The sequence below is a fragment of the Leuresthes tenuis genome, unplaced genomic scaffold (assembly GCF_036924035.1).
Source record: "Leuresthes tenuis unplaced genomic scaffold, fLeuTen1.0.hap1 SCAF_16, whole genome shotgun sequence".
Classification (NCBI taxonomy): domain Eukaryota; kingdom Metazoa; phylum Chordata; class Actinopteri; order Atheriniformes; family Atherinopsidae; genus Leuresthes; species Leuresthes tenuis.
This window is the reverse complement of record NW_027325370.1, coordinates 5,918,726-5,932,789: the sequence shown is the minus strand read 5'-3', so window position 1 is coordinate 5,932,789 and position 14,064 is coordinate 5,918,726. Positions and strand designations below refer to the sequence as shown.

General features: G+C 37.8%; 1 protein-coding gene across 1 annotated transcript in view; it reads left to right on the top strand.

The window, feature by feature from the left end:
* Positions 1 to 14,064, top strand: part of cacna2d3a (calcium channel, voltage-dependent, alpha 2/delta subunit 3a) — a 117,711-nt gene that overhangs the window by 46,687 nt on the left and 56,960 nt on the right. The window contains exons 5-8 of the mRNA XM_072367437.1: positions 5,649 to 5,811; positions 11,496 to 11,627; positions 12,472 to 12,683; positions 13,975 to 14,049. Of these exons, the coding sequence (XP_072223538.1) occupies positions 5,649 to 5,811; positions 11,496 to 11,627; positions 12,472 to 12,683; positions 13,975 to 14,049 (582 nt within the window). The remainder of the gene's footprint in view (positions 1 to 5,648; positions 5,812 to 11,495; positions 11,628 to 12,471; positions 12,684 to 13,974; positions 14,050 to 14,064) is intronic.

Sequence of the window (14,064 nt, the reverse complement as noted above, 5' to 3'; positions counted from 1 at the left end):
TGTAAACAAAGATGTGAAGGAAACCTCTGATGCAAAGCTTTGCAGATTGAATTTCATCATTTATCTGCCTGTAATGAAGATTTCTGCATTTTGTTGTTGCACTACAGCTGAGTCAGCATTCAGTTGATAAGAGAATATCAAAACAGGCCGTGATATATAACATAATTAGGTCTTTAACCAAACTTGCCAGGCACTAATGTACTTCTGTTACACTTTCTCAAAACTTCATGTGAAGTCTGAGCGGATAGCTCACACCTCATTTGAAGACAATTATCCGATTATATAGGAGTTGTATTTCTGAATAGTCCTGGAAACATTTTGCTCTATGTGACATTTTTTCTTAATGTGTTTTGTTTGTTTTGCCATCATGTCAAGGCAGATGACCACATATTTGTTCTAAAAAAGATTTGGATGTGACAAAATACATTTAAAAAGCGTATGTTTAGAATTAGCTTTCGTGAAAGTGTTTTGCAGTCGGTAATGTAGAGATTATATTGGAGGGAAACTAGACGGATTGAACACATTATTCCAAATAACCTGTCTCCATTCTTATTATAGATTTTTTTGTATTTAATTTGTTTGATGACGTCCTTTGAGAGCCCTTTAGATCAAAGCATCCAAGCATGACATCACAGGATTCAACAGCAAAGGGAACTCCAGATCATAGAAACTTGGGGATTGAAAGAAGGGTTCCACCTGTTTTTGTTTTGGTATCACCCTTTAATTATCACCCTTTTTGATAATTTAGAGGATGCATTTACATTTTGTAAGAGAGATCTCTTTTTTCATGATTAAAGTTGGAAAATTACTAGAAAATGTCTACTTTATGCATCATTAGTTTTAGTAGAATCGTGTGAAGACTTTTTCTTAGATATTAGGCTCTTGGTTGTTTGAATAAGTAAAAAGAGTGAATGGTTTCCTTAGAATGATAGATATTTTTTCTCTTGATTGAATACAGCATGTCTCATAGAGTTGCAAGAAGGAAATGATGTTGTGTTTTATTAATCCACTTAGCACTATTGTGTTATTATATTAGTTGATAGTATTTAATGTGAAATGGTACTTATTACCAAACACATTAATCAAAATGTTGCTTGGATTTTGAAAGTGAGAGCTGATAAATGCTACATTTGTTACCTTTTGTAAATTCATCCGCTTCCTCTCTGCCTATCCCAAGCTAAGTGAGTGGGTGCTGATGGTACATGTGCAATCTCTCAGCTTAATGCACTGTAGCGTTAAAGATCAGGTTGTTAACACCATGATCGGGGACTACATTAGTGGGACTGGGTACTCCTTCACGGTAATGCTGGAATGGCATAATTGACTCACTCAGCACATACACCCACATTTAAACAGAGACTTGAATGATGTTTGGAAGCCTGTATGGGCACAGATGCACACACTCACATACATCATGGTTTCCCCCAGCCACCATTCTTACACCCACACTGACACCCACACTGTGGAAACTCAAAAACTGTTATTTCAATTAGACTTAAAAGTCACATGCTGAGAATGCAAATTAGTCTAATAACAGGGGCATTAACCAGTTTGTTTGACTTCTTTCTTAACTTATTTCTGGCAAACCTCTCTGCCGATGTTTCTTCTTGTTGTACTGTCTCCCTCAAAGCACTTAGTGTACTGTAAAGAGTCATAACATCCACACAGCTTTAATTGTTTTTTTTTAATGCTTAATTTCTAACTTTTGTTTTCAGTCTAGAATCTTTAGGTACTTGCTCTCATTAGAAGAAATGGTATTTTATACTGTATGGGGTCCTAAAGTCAGGGACCACATCAAAAATATGTCACACATTCAAGTAAATCAGCAATTAATCCAAAGTCAAATTATTCAGAAACATAACAAATGCCTATGTCCTGACAGAGTTCTTTTAGTGGTGGTATCCAGGTGACACTTTGGAAGTCTTGACATACTCAAGGAGATAAAACTTGATTGCTTGTTATAAGTACGACTGTGCCTGAAGCATGTTGATACTAAACATTTGTAGTGTTGTGATCGTGGGGAAACATGGTATTATAAGTTAGCGCACATTGTTATTCTAAGAAAAGAGGGGGTTTTGTCTGTGTAATTGCTATATTCAAGGTTCGTAAAAGGTCAGTTCTTTGCATGGGAGCCCTGAGTGAGAATGTTTCCTTAATCCTGCTATTGTTCAATTTAAGACCGTTATTTGCTCTCTGCCACATATTCTTCTCGATATTCACACAGTTGATTTTGTGCCTTCTTCCATCTTCCATTTAAACATGTTAATCTTATTCAAAACATGGAAATTGGACCAAATCAGAGTACACAGCTGGTATCAGCTCCTGCCCGTGACATTTGCATTATGGAATCCCAATCCCAATGCAGATCTCTCTTTGGAACTCTAAAATACTATGTGGAAACTGTATCTATTGCTTTTTGTAAGCAGAATCAACCTGTCTGGAATGATTATACCATCAGAGCATAAATACATGAAGCACTGTTCATTGTGAGATAGAAAAACAATTTCAAAGCATCTGCACTGAATCAGTTCCATTTCCACGCTAGATCCTGTTTCACCTGCCAAATTTGAACATATTCTGAATTCCATGTGCATTTTTCAACTTTTCACTTAAATTGTTGAGCTGATATTATCATTTAAAATTTGAATTATTAGTATTATATTAAAAGAAATGGCGAATAGGTGTATAATCACTAGCTCTATCAAACTCTTGGACATCTATGTCTGCCCTATATCTTGCCATAATTAATGGCCTGTTTTAAATCTTCTTACATGTATTTGCTTTTATTTATGGCTTGAAAGTGTGTACATGATAAATGGATAGAGATAAACAGGTTAGACCAGAAAAGGAAGAAGGAAACCTAGGTTGAGACAGAGAGAAAAGTGAGATAGAAAATGCAAGAACAGGTACAAATGAGCTAATGTCAGAAAGAGAACAAAGTGAAGTAGAAACAAAGCCTCCTATGCTGCAGGTGCAGGTAGTTCTGCCTCTAGTAGCATGTGTAAGTATGTACATGTGTCATGCATGAGATAAATATTTGCCATTTGCTTTCACAGTACATTGACTCTTAAGTTATTTTGTTTGCCATAAGCAGGTGTGACAAAGTGAAAAGTCAAGACATTGCACCTCTTTGATTAATCATCCTAACTGCAAAAATTTTGATGCTGTTTGTTTGTTGCTTTTCTTATTAAAACTATTGAATAATTTCAGTCATTTATATAAAATCATAAATATACAAGTACTGTAACCCTGTGCAGGTGGTACAGCAAAACACAAAAGGATCCCATTCAGGCTGAGATATGAGTTCTTCTGGCAAAAGGAACAAGCAGATGGTGTGATGGTCTTTCAGCCTTCAGAGGAAGGTGTTTTTGAAAAGAATGGTTTTGATTAGTAAGGACTGATATCGCCCACCAGAGGGGAGAAGCTGGAAGAGGTGTGTAACTTGTTAGTATTTGTAACTTGTTATTTATGCTACCAAGGTGAAAGTGTGCTTTATGTGCAATGAACTCACAATGAAGGGCCTCAGTCTATTATGTTAAGACACTTTATTAACAATAGGATTAGGTTTATTTTCTATATGATTTTTTGAGCTCCCAGATTAGACATTGAAAAATTGTGATATGGGTGATGATTTGACAGAAATTGCCTTCAGTTTTCAGAAGTGCAATTTTTTTCTTATGCTGTTGGAGTGTAACTGATGTGAGTGCAGAGGAGCTTTCAGCTTTTGTGCACATTATATGTGGAACAAACCGAGGGGCGCTTCAGGTCTGTGTCAATTCTTGCTTCTTTTAAAACAAGCCTTAAGACTTTTTTGATTACTACGAATTTTACGCTTCTATGCACTGTAAAAGGACAGTTTGTGATTCTCCAAAGCTACACCACAAAACTCAAAGGTCTTTGCAAAATTCAACTATCTGAATTCTCTTTATCCTTTTAGAATGAAAAAGATAGGTATTGTTTTGGTAAAAAAAATTGAATAAAGAAAGAAAAGCTGGCATTGCACACCTCAGAGGGGTCATTTTTTGCATCAGTTGTTCAAGAAAGTGATTGGTCAAGAGTTGCATTTAATGTTGCGTACTGACACAGCTAAATGCGGATGGAAGAAAGCCATGTCCTGCACTGTCTAACATTTTATAAACAGTCTTTGCTCCATTATCTAACGGTAAAGTTCATTCTTTGTAAGTTTTGTGTCCATATTGGGATGAAAAGAAAAAGACAGGCTAAAAGACAGGCTAAAAGAGATTGATAAAAATGCAGACAGAAGTACACAACACGGTGCTCTCTCACCTTGAAATGGCAGCGTTCCCTTTGATGAAAGGCTATTAAGTCTAATCAGGCCTGATTAATTACATTGATAGGCACAAGGCTTACTAGCCTAACTGATGGCTTTATCTGTGTTTTGCTCTGTGCTGAAGGGATGGTGGTGCTTCTCATGAGAACCTGGGAGGATTCATCCAAATGAAGTCTATTGGTGCTAAAATGGAGAACTGAGAGTGGTAGGATGAGTGTGTCTTTCAGAACAGAGTCCACTGAATAACCTGGTAGCACAGTGAAATACTTTTGACGTCCTTGTCAGGATTATTTAGAGATCAACAGGTAATGTGATTCTAAGATTACTCTATGCTCTTACTCCACCCATATTCATTTGTTGCTGCAAACGGGTTATTGTTTTTCAGCTGAGAAAAGAGTCGAAGCACCATGTTGTGGGCTTACCTCTTTGAGCTTACTTCTTACCTAGTTTCTTCAAAAAGGCTTTGCCTTTTGCCAGACCATCATTGCAAACATGTCTTTTGATTGTAATAACTTGCCTGGTTAACTGAAGTTTAAATGAATTGAGGAATTAAAAATTGGGCATGTTGACAGTTTACTTTGACACTGTTGGAAGAGGTCACATGAAGCAAATTTCAAAGCAACTATCAGAAGCAAGAATCATTATTATAGTATATGTAAATAAAAAAAAAATTTCATTGAAAGTTTAAGAAATATATATATACTTTTATAATCTGAAAATACACAAATAATAATCAAATACTGATGCATTTACCAATGGATAAATAATGTTGATATATTTCAAAGTTATCATTAAACAAGTACATATCAAAATTAAATGATGTATCCATGTAATTAAGTTACATGCAAGCATAAAATACATGTATGTGATTTTGTTTTAATCTCTGTTGCTTGAGTATCTTAACCTGTTTGTTGTCTCCTGTTCTGCATCAACTTTAGCATTTCAGGCATTGCCCCTTTAGGTTATCTTCAGAGCCTTTGGGATGCAGAGAGTCATGTGCTCTATATTTGTCTAGCTCTATGATTTATTAATACTCTCACCAGTGTGCGCAGTACTAAAAATACTTTGGAGGCAGAGCATCTCATGCAGCAGAAAAGGAGTCTGCAGAAGCTTGAGGTTAGATTTGTCTACTCAGCAGCCTTCTTCTGTAACAAGCCACACATCCTGGGATGATCTAAGGATTCAAGTTACCTCAGTATGCTAACAATTCTGACTCAGCACTTGAGTGACCAAGCCCTCCTATACACCGAAAGCATGACTCAGCATGTTGAATATATTGAGATAGAGACACTTGATCGATAGTTTCAATAGACTGTTTCAATAAACTATTCTTTTCTCTTTCTGTCTGTCTTTCCAGTATGAATACTTCAATGCAGTACTGATCAATGAGGTTGATGATAAGGGGAACAATGTAGAGCTGGGAGGAGAGTTTATCCTGCAACCGAATGATCACTTTAACAACCTGTCGGTCAACCTTAGCCTCAGTGTGGTCCAGGTGCCCACCAACATGTACAACAAAGGTAGGTCCACCACCCATGATCACAATTAATAACAGAAAGTGGAGTTTTGTCTTTCTTAGATTAATATAGAAGTGCATACATGCATTGCTGGCTTTTCAGAACATGAACTGATCAGAGTGTCACTCCTCTCTTCAAAAGCTGGGTTTGCCATTTTTGATTCATATTCAGAATCTATAAATGAGAAAAGCTGAATGAAAATAATAAGAATGAAAAACTACTTTACACTACTCTAATAGTTTGTACCCTCAGTTGAGGTGTTTTTTGCCTGTTTCTAAGAAGACTTGATACACATTTATGGGATAGAATTCACTTCTAAAGATGACAGGACTCACAAGCTGATTTTTGGTCCGAAATGGCCATCAAAAAACTTATATTATGACAAATTTGCATCTTCTCGGATATGGTTTGATAAACTAGATATTTTCAGCTGGAAAAGTAATTCCTGGAGAAGACTTCTCTTATTTTCCTTTTGTGGATGTCCACAGCAGTTGTTATCATTATTTTATGCTCCCCAAGGTTTGATTCCAGCAAGGACCAGTAATTCTCCTTGTGAATGTAACTTATACGCCACCTACTGGCAACAATACACTGTCAAGTTTATTCGCTCCAAACCAGTCACTGAGAATGTGTCTGATTCACATCTGCTTTTTTTTTTAAAAGGTTGCTTAGATGATAAATGGAAATCCAACTAATAACTGCTATGATCCTTCCATGGATTCTGTCCATTTCTAATTCTAGTCATGATCGACTTTGATTGAAGAAGCAGCCAAAACAGCTCAAATTCTATTCAAAGAAGTGTGTCGTCTTCCCTGACTGTAAAGATCACATTTTAGAAGGACCTACACATTCCCAATAATATTTAAATCAGGTAACGAATGGGCTAATTCATTATTTGCTCATCTTTGAGGCCTTTGCTAACTAGTCAACCAGTGGAGGGCTTGTGTGCATGTGATGTCTGTTGGCCTGTTGGCCCATCCATGTGGCCCAGCAAGAGTCCCTTTGATTTCATCTGTCCATAATGTAAGGCTGTTGAAAAATCTGTCTTCAGGCATTTCGTGACCCAGTCTTGATGCCTCAGCTCATGAATCCTATCCAGTAGTTATTGTGTTTCAGCCTTCTTCATTCTGGTAATTTCTTTGAGCACCCAACCCCCACCCCACCCCCCTATATTTCACTTGCAGTGATGAAGCTGCCAAATAATTATTATAACTACAGCTATTATAACTACACCTCCACTTTAGGCTATTACCTCCCCAATTACACAAAAACGATCACATGGTGGTTATTAAGTTGTTCTTCCATTGTCTACACCTGATTTCTCCAATCTAGGGTAATGGGGGGCTGAAGCCTATCTCAAATGCCATTGGGTGAGAAGCAGGGCACACCCTGGGTGGTTGCCAGTTCTTCACAGGACCAACACAAAGACAGACAGCCATGCACACTCAGACTTGCACTTACTGTCAATTTAGAATCACTAGTTAATCTATGTAGTGTGTTTTTAGATAGTGGGAGGAAGCCTTAGTACCCCCAAATAACCCACACATGCACAGGGAGAACACTGTGTGTGTGTGTGTGTGTGTGTTCAAACTCCACACAGAAAGGCCACAGTCCATATTAAAACCAGGAGCCTTCTTACTGTGCCATGACAGCGCTAACCTCTACGGTTCTCTGCAGCCCCAGTTATTAATCCCACAAGCCAATCCAGGTTAAAATGACTGAAAGGAGAAAAATGATCACAGAAATATTGATTTGTACACACATAAAGAAATAATCAAAACACTAGCCCAAATAGGAACACTCAGTAAAAAAAAATACATGTGTCCTAGTGCACATTCATGTGCGGCTGTGACACGAAATGGATTTGACTTCATTAATTGTAATTCTTTGGATGATCCCTACTACACATTGACTTAATTAGACATTAAATAATTATACTTCTCCTGATTTACTCAAATCCAACCAGAGAAGTCAAGGCCTTATACAACGCTCAGTGGACAGAGTGAATGTCATGTCGGCTTAACCCAGCTACCAGAGACACAGAAAGGATGTGGAGAGATGGGGAGAGAAGGGTGAGAAAGTAAATGAGGAAGAAAGTAGGTTAAGTCAGATTGATGGAGGACCTGAGCAACAGATTAATTGCAGCTAGGTAAAAAAAAAAAAAAGTGACTAAACGAGTGAGAGTGACAGCAGGAAAGTCAGCGAAACAAAATTAATGAAAGTGCAAAGGAAAGTGAGGTTGGCAGGCTGATTCAAAGAGAGGAACAGTACTTATTATTTGATTCACAAGCAAATGAGTAGACTCAGGTACTCTTACTCCACGCATACACAACCACAGCTATATCTGCATGTTTTATCCAAGGGCAGCAGTAATGTGGATGTGTTGTCAGGGAGCTCATCAGTGGGGTGTCAAAATCTCAATGCTTTGTGAAAGGAGACAGAGGAACTCTATGTAAATGACTGTTCAAAACATTTGCAACATTCTTACTTAAATTGCAAACAATTACAAGTGCTCAACACAGAATTTCTAGTTCCTTAATATTCTTCATGATGGAGTACTCCCATGTAATTTATGTTTTGATGCCATGTCATTTGCTTTTAGTCAACAATGTGGTGGAAACAGTACTGTAACATAGCATGCTAATTTGTATTAATACGAGTTATGATTTCACAACTCTCGCTAAATTAGAGTGGTGCAAGAAGTAGAACAGTCTTGTTACTGTTTGAAAGCAATTTGCCAAAAATATATGAGCTACAGCCCAGCTCAGCCAGAGGAAAGCAGGAGGACCATCGGACCACATGTAAACGGTTGAGTGAGACAGTGAGAATAAAAGAAACGTGTACAACAGGAGATAGAACTGCAAAAGAAGAATAAGGCTAAGGGGTGCTAAGAAATCGAATAGAAAAGAATAGAAGTAAATTATAGTGTGCAGTAGAAAGAAAATAAGTCTTCCAGGCAACTGGACAAACTCCTCAAAACTAAAAAGTTGTACTTGACCATTATTTTCACTAAGTGAGCACAATACAAACAACAACACCTTAGTGGTGGTAATAAAGCAGAGGGTTATGGTAGCAAAAGCAGTTTTAACAGACTCTGAGTCTGAAGTCTGAGTTGATGAACACTGAGATTGTTTTTTGTTTGGTTCCACAAGAGTTGTTCAGAGTAACTATGTTCACTCTTAGTCTGATCCTTCAGATTTGAATTGGGCAAAGATAAAAAAAAAAAAAGCAATCATTAATGGTGCTCCTAAGTTACGATACCCAGCACCCAGTGACAGCAGGTACATAAAGAATGGTACCTTTATTTTAAAACATTGTGGCCATGGACATAAATAAGCAAATATGCATACCAATCCAGATAGATTTGGTTGGATAGAACTGGTTTAAGCTACGTCTACTCCAGTTTTGGAGTCCCACAATTGAGCGTTATCCAGGACAGATGCATGGCCTAAAATGAGTGTGACACATTATGGCTTCATTACTTTTGGTCATTACTTTTGGTAATGATGGCAACAGGTTTGATCTTGCACCTGGCTGTACTAAAACCGTTCTGAATGAAGAAAGACAATCAGTTTTCCCTCCGTGTCAAGCCAGTTGCTGTCATCCAAGTTCTCTCTATATGCGACTGAAGAGCTTGCTGCAGCTTGTTCACTTCATAAATTGTTTGGCTTCAACCGTGATAAATTTGACAGTAAGTCCATGATAGTGGAGAGCTTTGTGGCTGTGGATTTTTTTTATTTTTATGAAACAACATGACAGAACATATGAAGTACCATGAATGCAGTGAGGGCAAATATACATTCACAGCAGGTTGATACGCTCTAAAGCCTGTGCAGACAAGTGTTCACATCCATGTGTGAAAACATCACTTTTCACTCCTGCATTTTGAATCTGAGTTTATGCAAATGTATGAAGGATGGTAGCTTCCTTTGATTACAGTGAAGTAAGGAGTGTATTAGTTGAAATAAATATAAATGACAGCTTATGGGGAAGGAAGAGCCCATACTAGCTCACTCATTATGTTGAGTTCACATTGTAATAAACTCTCAAACTGCACCAGAAGCTACTGTATTGTTGTGTAAATGAAGTCTGGATCAAATCCAGCCTCCTCTCCACTCCATAGAGGTTGATGGGTGTTTACTATCAAGAGGGGCTTTAGTGTGCTAGCTTTCAGAAACATAATTCAATTATGGCTTATTGGCATGACTGTTGACAGCAGAACAATGTTACCAGCACAGGAGATGATGGGAAATCTGTTATCTACTTTCCTTTCCTTCTGTCCATTAGGTGCTCGTCTGTGTGTCTGTCTCTGTCATTTACACCCCTCATTCTGTGTGCCTTCCTGGCTGTCTTTTTCTTTCTCTCTAAAGGGTATTATATGTCTGTCTGTTCATCCTTTTCTGCTTCCATCCCTCCCACCCTGTTTCTGAACCAAAAAGTAAGCAGCTGTAATGGGCTTGACTGTCTGGTCGTTAACTAGTACAGTCATGATTCCCTCAGCCTGAAAATTGAAAAGAAATTTTCATAATTGGATATACTAAACTATGATGTATGTCGCATCAGTTTGGAGGGAATTATAATCAGAGTCTATTGTGCGTACACGTACATATTGCATAAATGCACATGAGTGTACTAGCAGATGCACACTGTATGATACAGTACTTCCATTACAGGAGAAAATGTTGGCTTAAGTTCAGTGTATTCTGGTCTACTTTTTTGTCTTCTATAACTCTGGCTCTTGGCATGGAGATTGGGGGGTTGGGTGGGCATCATCACCTCAACATCTTACATTTGCATCAATTTGCTTCTCTCCTATTGTTTACACTCAGATGTAGTTTATAAGAAAATCAGTTGAATTGCCAAAAAAGGAGAGTCCATACACACATTTTTTCTAACTTTTGTAAGACAATGAAACAAGCCATACTAAAGAGTGGCTCATGAAGGCTACGTGTCAACCTCTGATCTCCGTCAAAGCATGTTGAGACTTATGCTCTGCTCTGATAAAAATGCTAATTTCATAACTTCAGCATCATCTGATAAAATCACCATCCAAATAACAATTAAACAGTTAATACTTATAGCACATAACAACCTCATTTGCTTTCTCTTATGTAACAGATTTGTTTTTTTAAAGCTTTGTCTGGTTGACTTTGTCTGTGTTTTAAGGCATCTACAGCTCAGGTGTCAGTGCACTAAGTCACGGTGCATTTAGTACTACCTTAACAATAAATTAAAAAAAATCGGATGTAGTAACTACTTAACCAAAGGGCAGGTACTGCTTTTCAGATTTGCATTGCTCTGTGTTTCAGCTAAAAAAAATATATTTTCATGGGAAAAGCACTTTTTAATTTACCTATTATTCCACATAAAACACAAGTCAGACAGATTGAGATTTGAGTCTTTAGTCAGCTTTCACTCACTATGCTCTGTAATTATTAACCTTTGTCTCTCCTGTTCTCTTGTTTCTCTAATGGCTTTTCCCCTCTCATCTTTTCACTCAGTTTTCATGCATGTGCTCTGTATCTTTCTGTAACGACTAGCTCTTGATGCAGATCTGTGGACTTGCATTGTGTGATTTGATACGACTGAATGAGCAGATACCTGAAAACCTCCTGGACTGTAAAAACAGATTTCTTTAGTTTTCTCCTTTTCTTGCCTGTCTCTGCCTCTCCGTTTTTATTCTTTAGACTCAGCAATTGTCAATGGTGTGTACTGGTCCGAAGCCCTGAACAAAGTGTTTGTGGATAACTTTGAGAGAGACCCCTCTCTCATATGGCAATACTTTGGCAGTGCCAAAGGCTTCTTCAGGCAGTACCCAGGTAAGCGTGTGCTTGTTGGAAGGGTGGGTGTGTGGCGCTTAGAGACTCTGTTTGTAATTAAGTCGCTGCCGTGTTAAAACAGAATGGCAGGTGTGTGGGGATTCTCTGTGAGTGACAGACTGTGACTCGAGGCTAGCAGAGTGGGAGAGGAGATAGAAGAGGAAAGAAGGGGTAAAGAGAGAGGGCTAACGGAGTTGGTAGAGCTTGGAATAGATGAAGAGGATAGAAAAAAAATAGAAACAAGTGAAGTGGAATGAATAGAAATGAAAGGAGCATAATTAAAAATGTTAATTTAATTGGTGAATGCTTACTGTATATCGCTGTGAAAATGAGAAAATCAAAGGAAAGATCTTTTTTGTTTATCTTTTGAAATTTTGAACCTACATTTAAGTGCTCTTTAATTATGCTTATTAGTATCTCCAATCTCTTTCTACTTTTGTCTTACATAATGGAGCGGATGAGGCTATTAAAGGGCTTCCTCTGCTGTTTGTTTTTTACCTGGATGCCTCCGAAACAATAGTAGTGTGAATCTTCTAAGAAATTGAGTGTGAGGTACACAGTGTTTTTTCTGTGCTTTAGAATCTTTTCTGCATATCTACTTACATGTAGAAACATGTAGAAAAAATGCTTCTAAGATTTTTAAGCTCTGAGTCACTGAAAATTGGGTGCTGTTGTGGCAGAGGTAGTTCTAAAAAAGAAATACTGAATGTTTTAGGAAAGTTGTGCTGTGATTTAGAAGGAGTGGTTGAAAGTCTTTAGTGTTCTAAGAACAGATGAATCGCTCATATTTTCTGTCATATTATTACAGATAACTGTTCATGTTCAATTCTTGATGTTCCTAAAGGAATCAAATGGAAGCCAGACGAACATGGAGTCATAGCCTTTGACTGTCGTAACCGGAAGTGGTACATCCAGGCCGCCACCTCTCCAAAGGATGTGGTGATCCTGGTGGATGTTAGTGGCAGCATGAAAGGCCTGAGACTGACGATCGCCAGGCAGACTGTTTCCTCCATCCTGGATACTCTTGGAGATGATGACTTTTTTAATATAATTGCTGTAAGTACACACAAATGTGCTCACAGCTCTGGGAATGGTACATAAAATGCTTAAGTTCTGTACTCTTTTAGATGAGGTAAGTGCTCTCTGAAAGACACCTATACACACATAGGGACATACAGAAATGAGACAGATTCATATCTATGGTCTCCTTTTCACATGAGAAGAAACACGGGAACAAATCAGTTTACTCTTCTGTCACACTCTCAAGTAATTAACAGTCAGTTGAATGACTTGAAATGCAAAAGTTTTGGTTTTATCCTCCCTCAGGCATCTAAACTATTGTTGCAATTTTTCAAGTTGATGCAGCTCTCCAAGTGTGTAGTGTATGCATGCAGTTTGATAGAGTTCCGATGCAGTATGGAAAAGAATGAAAGTATTGAGGAAAGAGAGTACAAAACATATCTGTGTCTTGTTTTCTGAAAATTCAGAATTTCCAAAAATTGATAAATGTATCAAGCAGAGCGTTTCCACATAGACAGTTTTTCTCTGGGCTTAACAACTTTGGTCTGATGGTGAGCCATTGTAGAAGTTGGGCTTTAAAACCATTGATATATGTTAAGCTATTTGTTCTCTGATGTCTGGTTCAGGACCGCAGGGGCCTGTCTCAGCTGCCACAGGGCGCGAGGAAGGGTACACCCACGGCAGGTTGCCCGTCCATCACAGAACTATTTTCAATACTTTTCTTCTGAAAAACAGAGTAAAGGGGATTTGACAATCAGGCAGAAACATACTGTTTCCCCCAAACAATTCAAAAGAATGTGTCATACATCTCTTTAATTTTTGAATACTCTTTTTTATTACCATGTCACTTCGACTCTTGCACATATACCATCATGAAAAAAACAAACAAAATTTTTTTTTGTCAAAGGTCTCTGCACCGATGGAACAAATTTTTACACACTTGAGAGAAAATAGCTCCATGCAGTGAGAGTGTGGCAGTGGGAGATATGTACACACACTCAGAAAAAGACTTCACACATACACACGGCTATAGATTAGGGCACAGTTACTGGCTTTGAAGAACACACTTCCGTTGTTTTTATTGTTCTTTGAAGTCTAATTCATGCTGATGCATTCAATGGCGAGTATTATCACAGAATGGCAGGCACTGGGTATATTATGTGCTGTGTAATGTATGTATACGCTTGTGTTTTATGTCAAGACGAGTGAATTGTGTAAGGTCTTCATAATGTGTATTTTTTAACATTTGACCAATTTTTTCATTTAATTCATATTTATAGAACTTAAAGTGATCATATTTATGATGAATTTCCATCTAATCCTCCAGTATAATGAAGAATTGCATTATGTGGAACCGTGCCTGAATGGAACCCTGGTTCAAGCAGATGTTACCAACAAAGATGTAAGTCATCCTCTT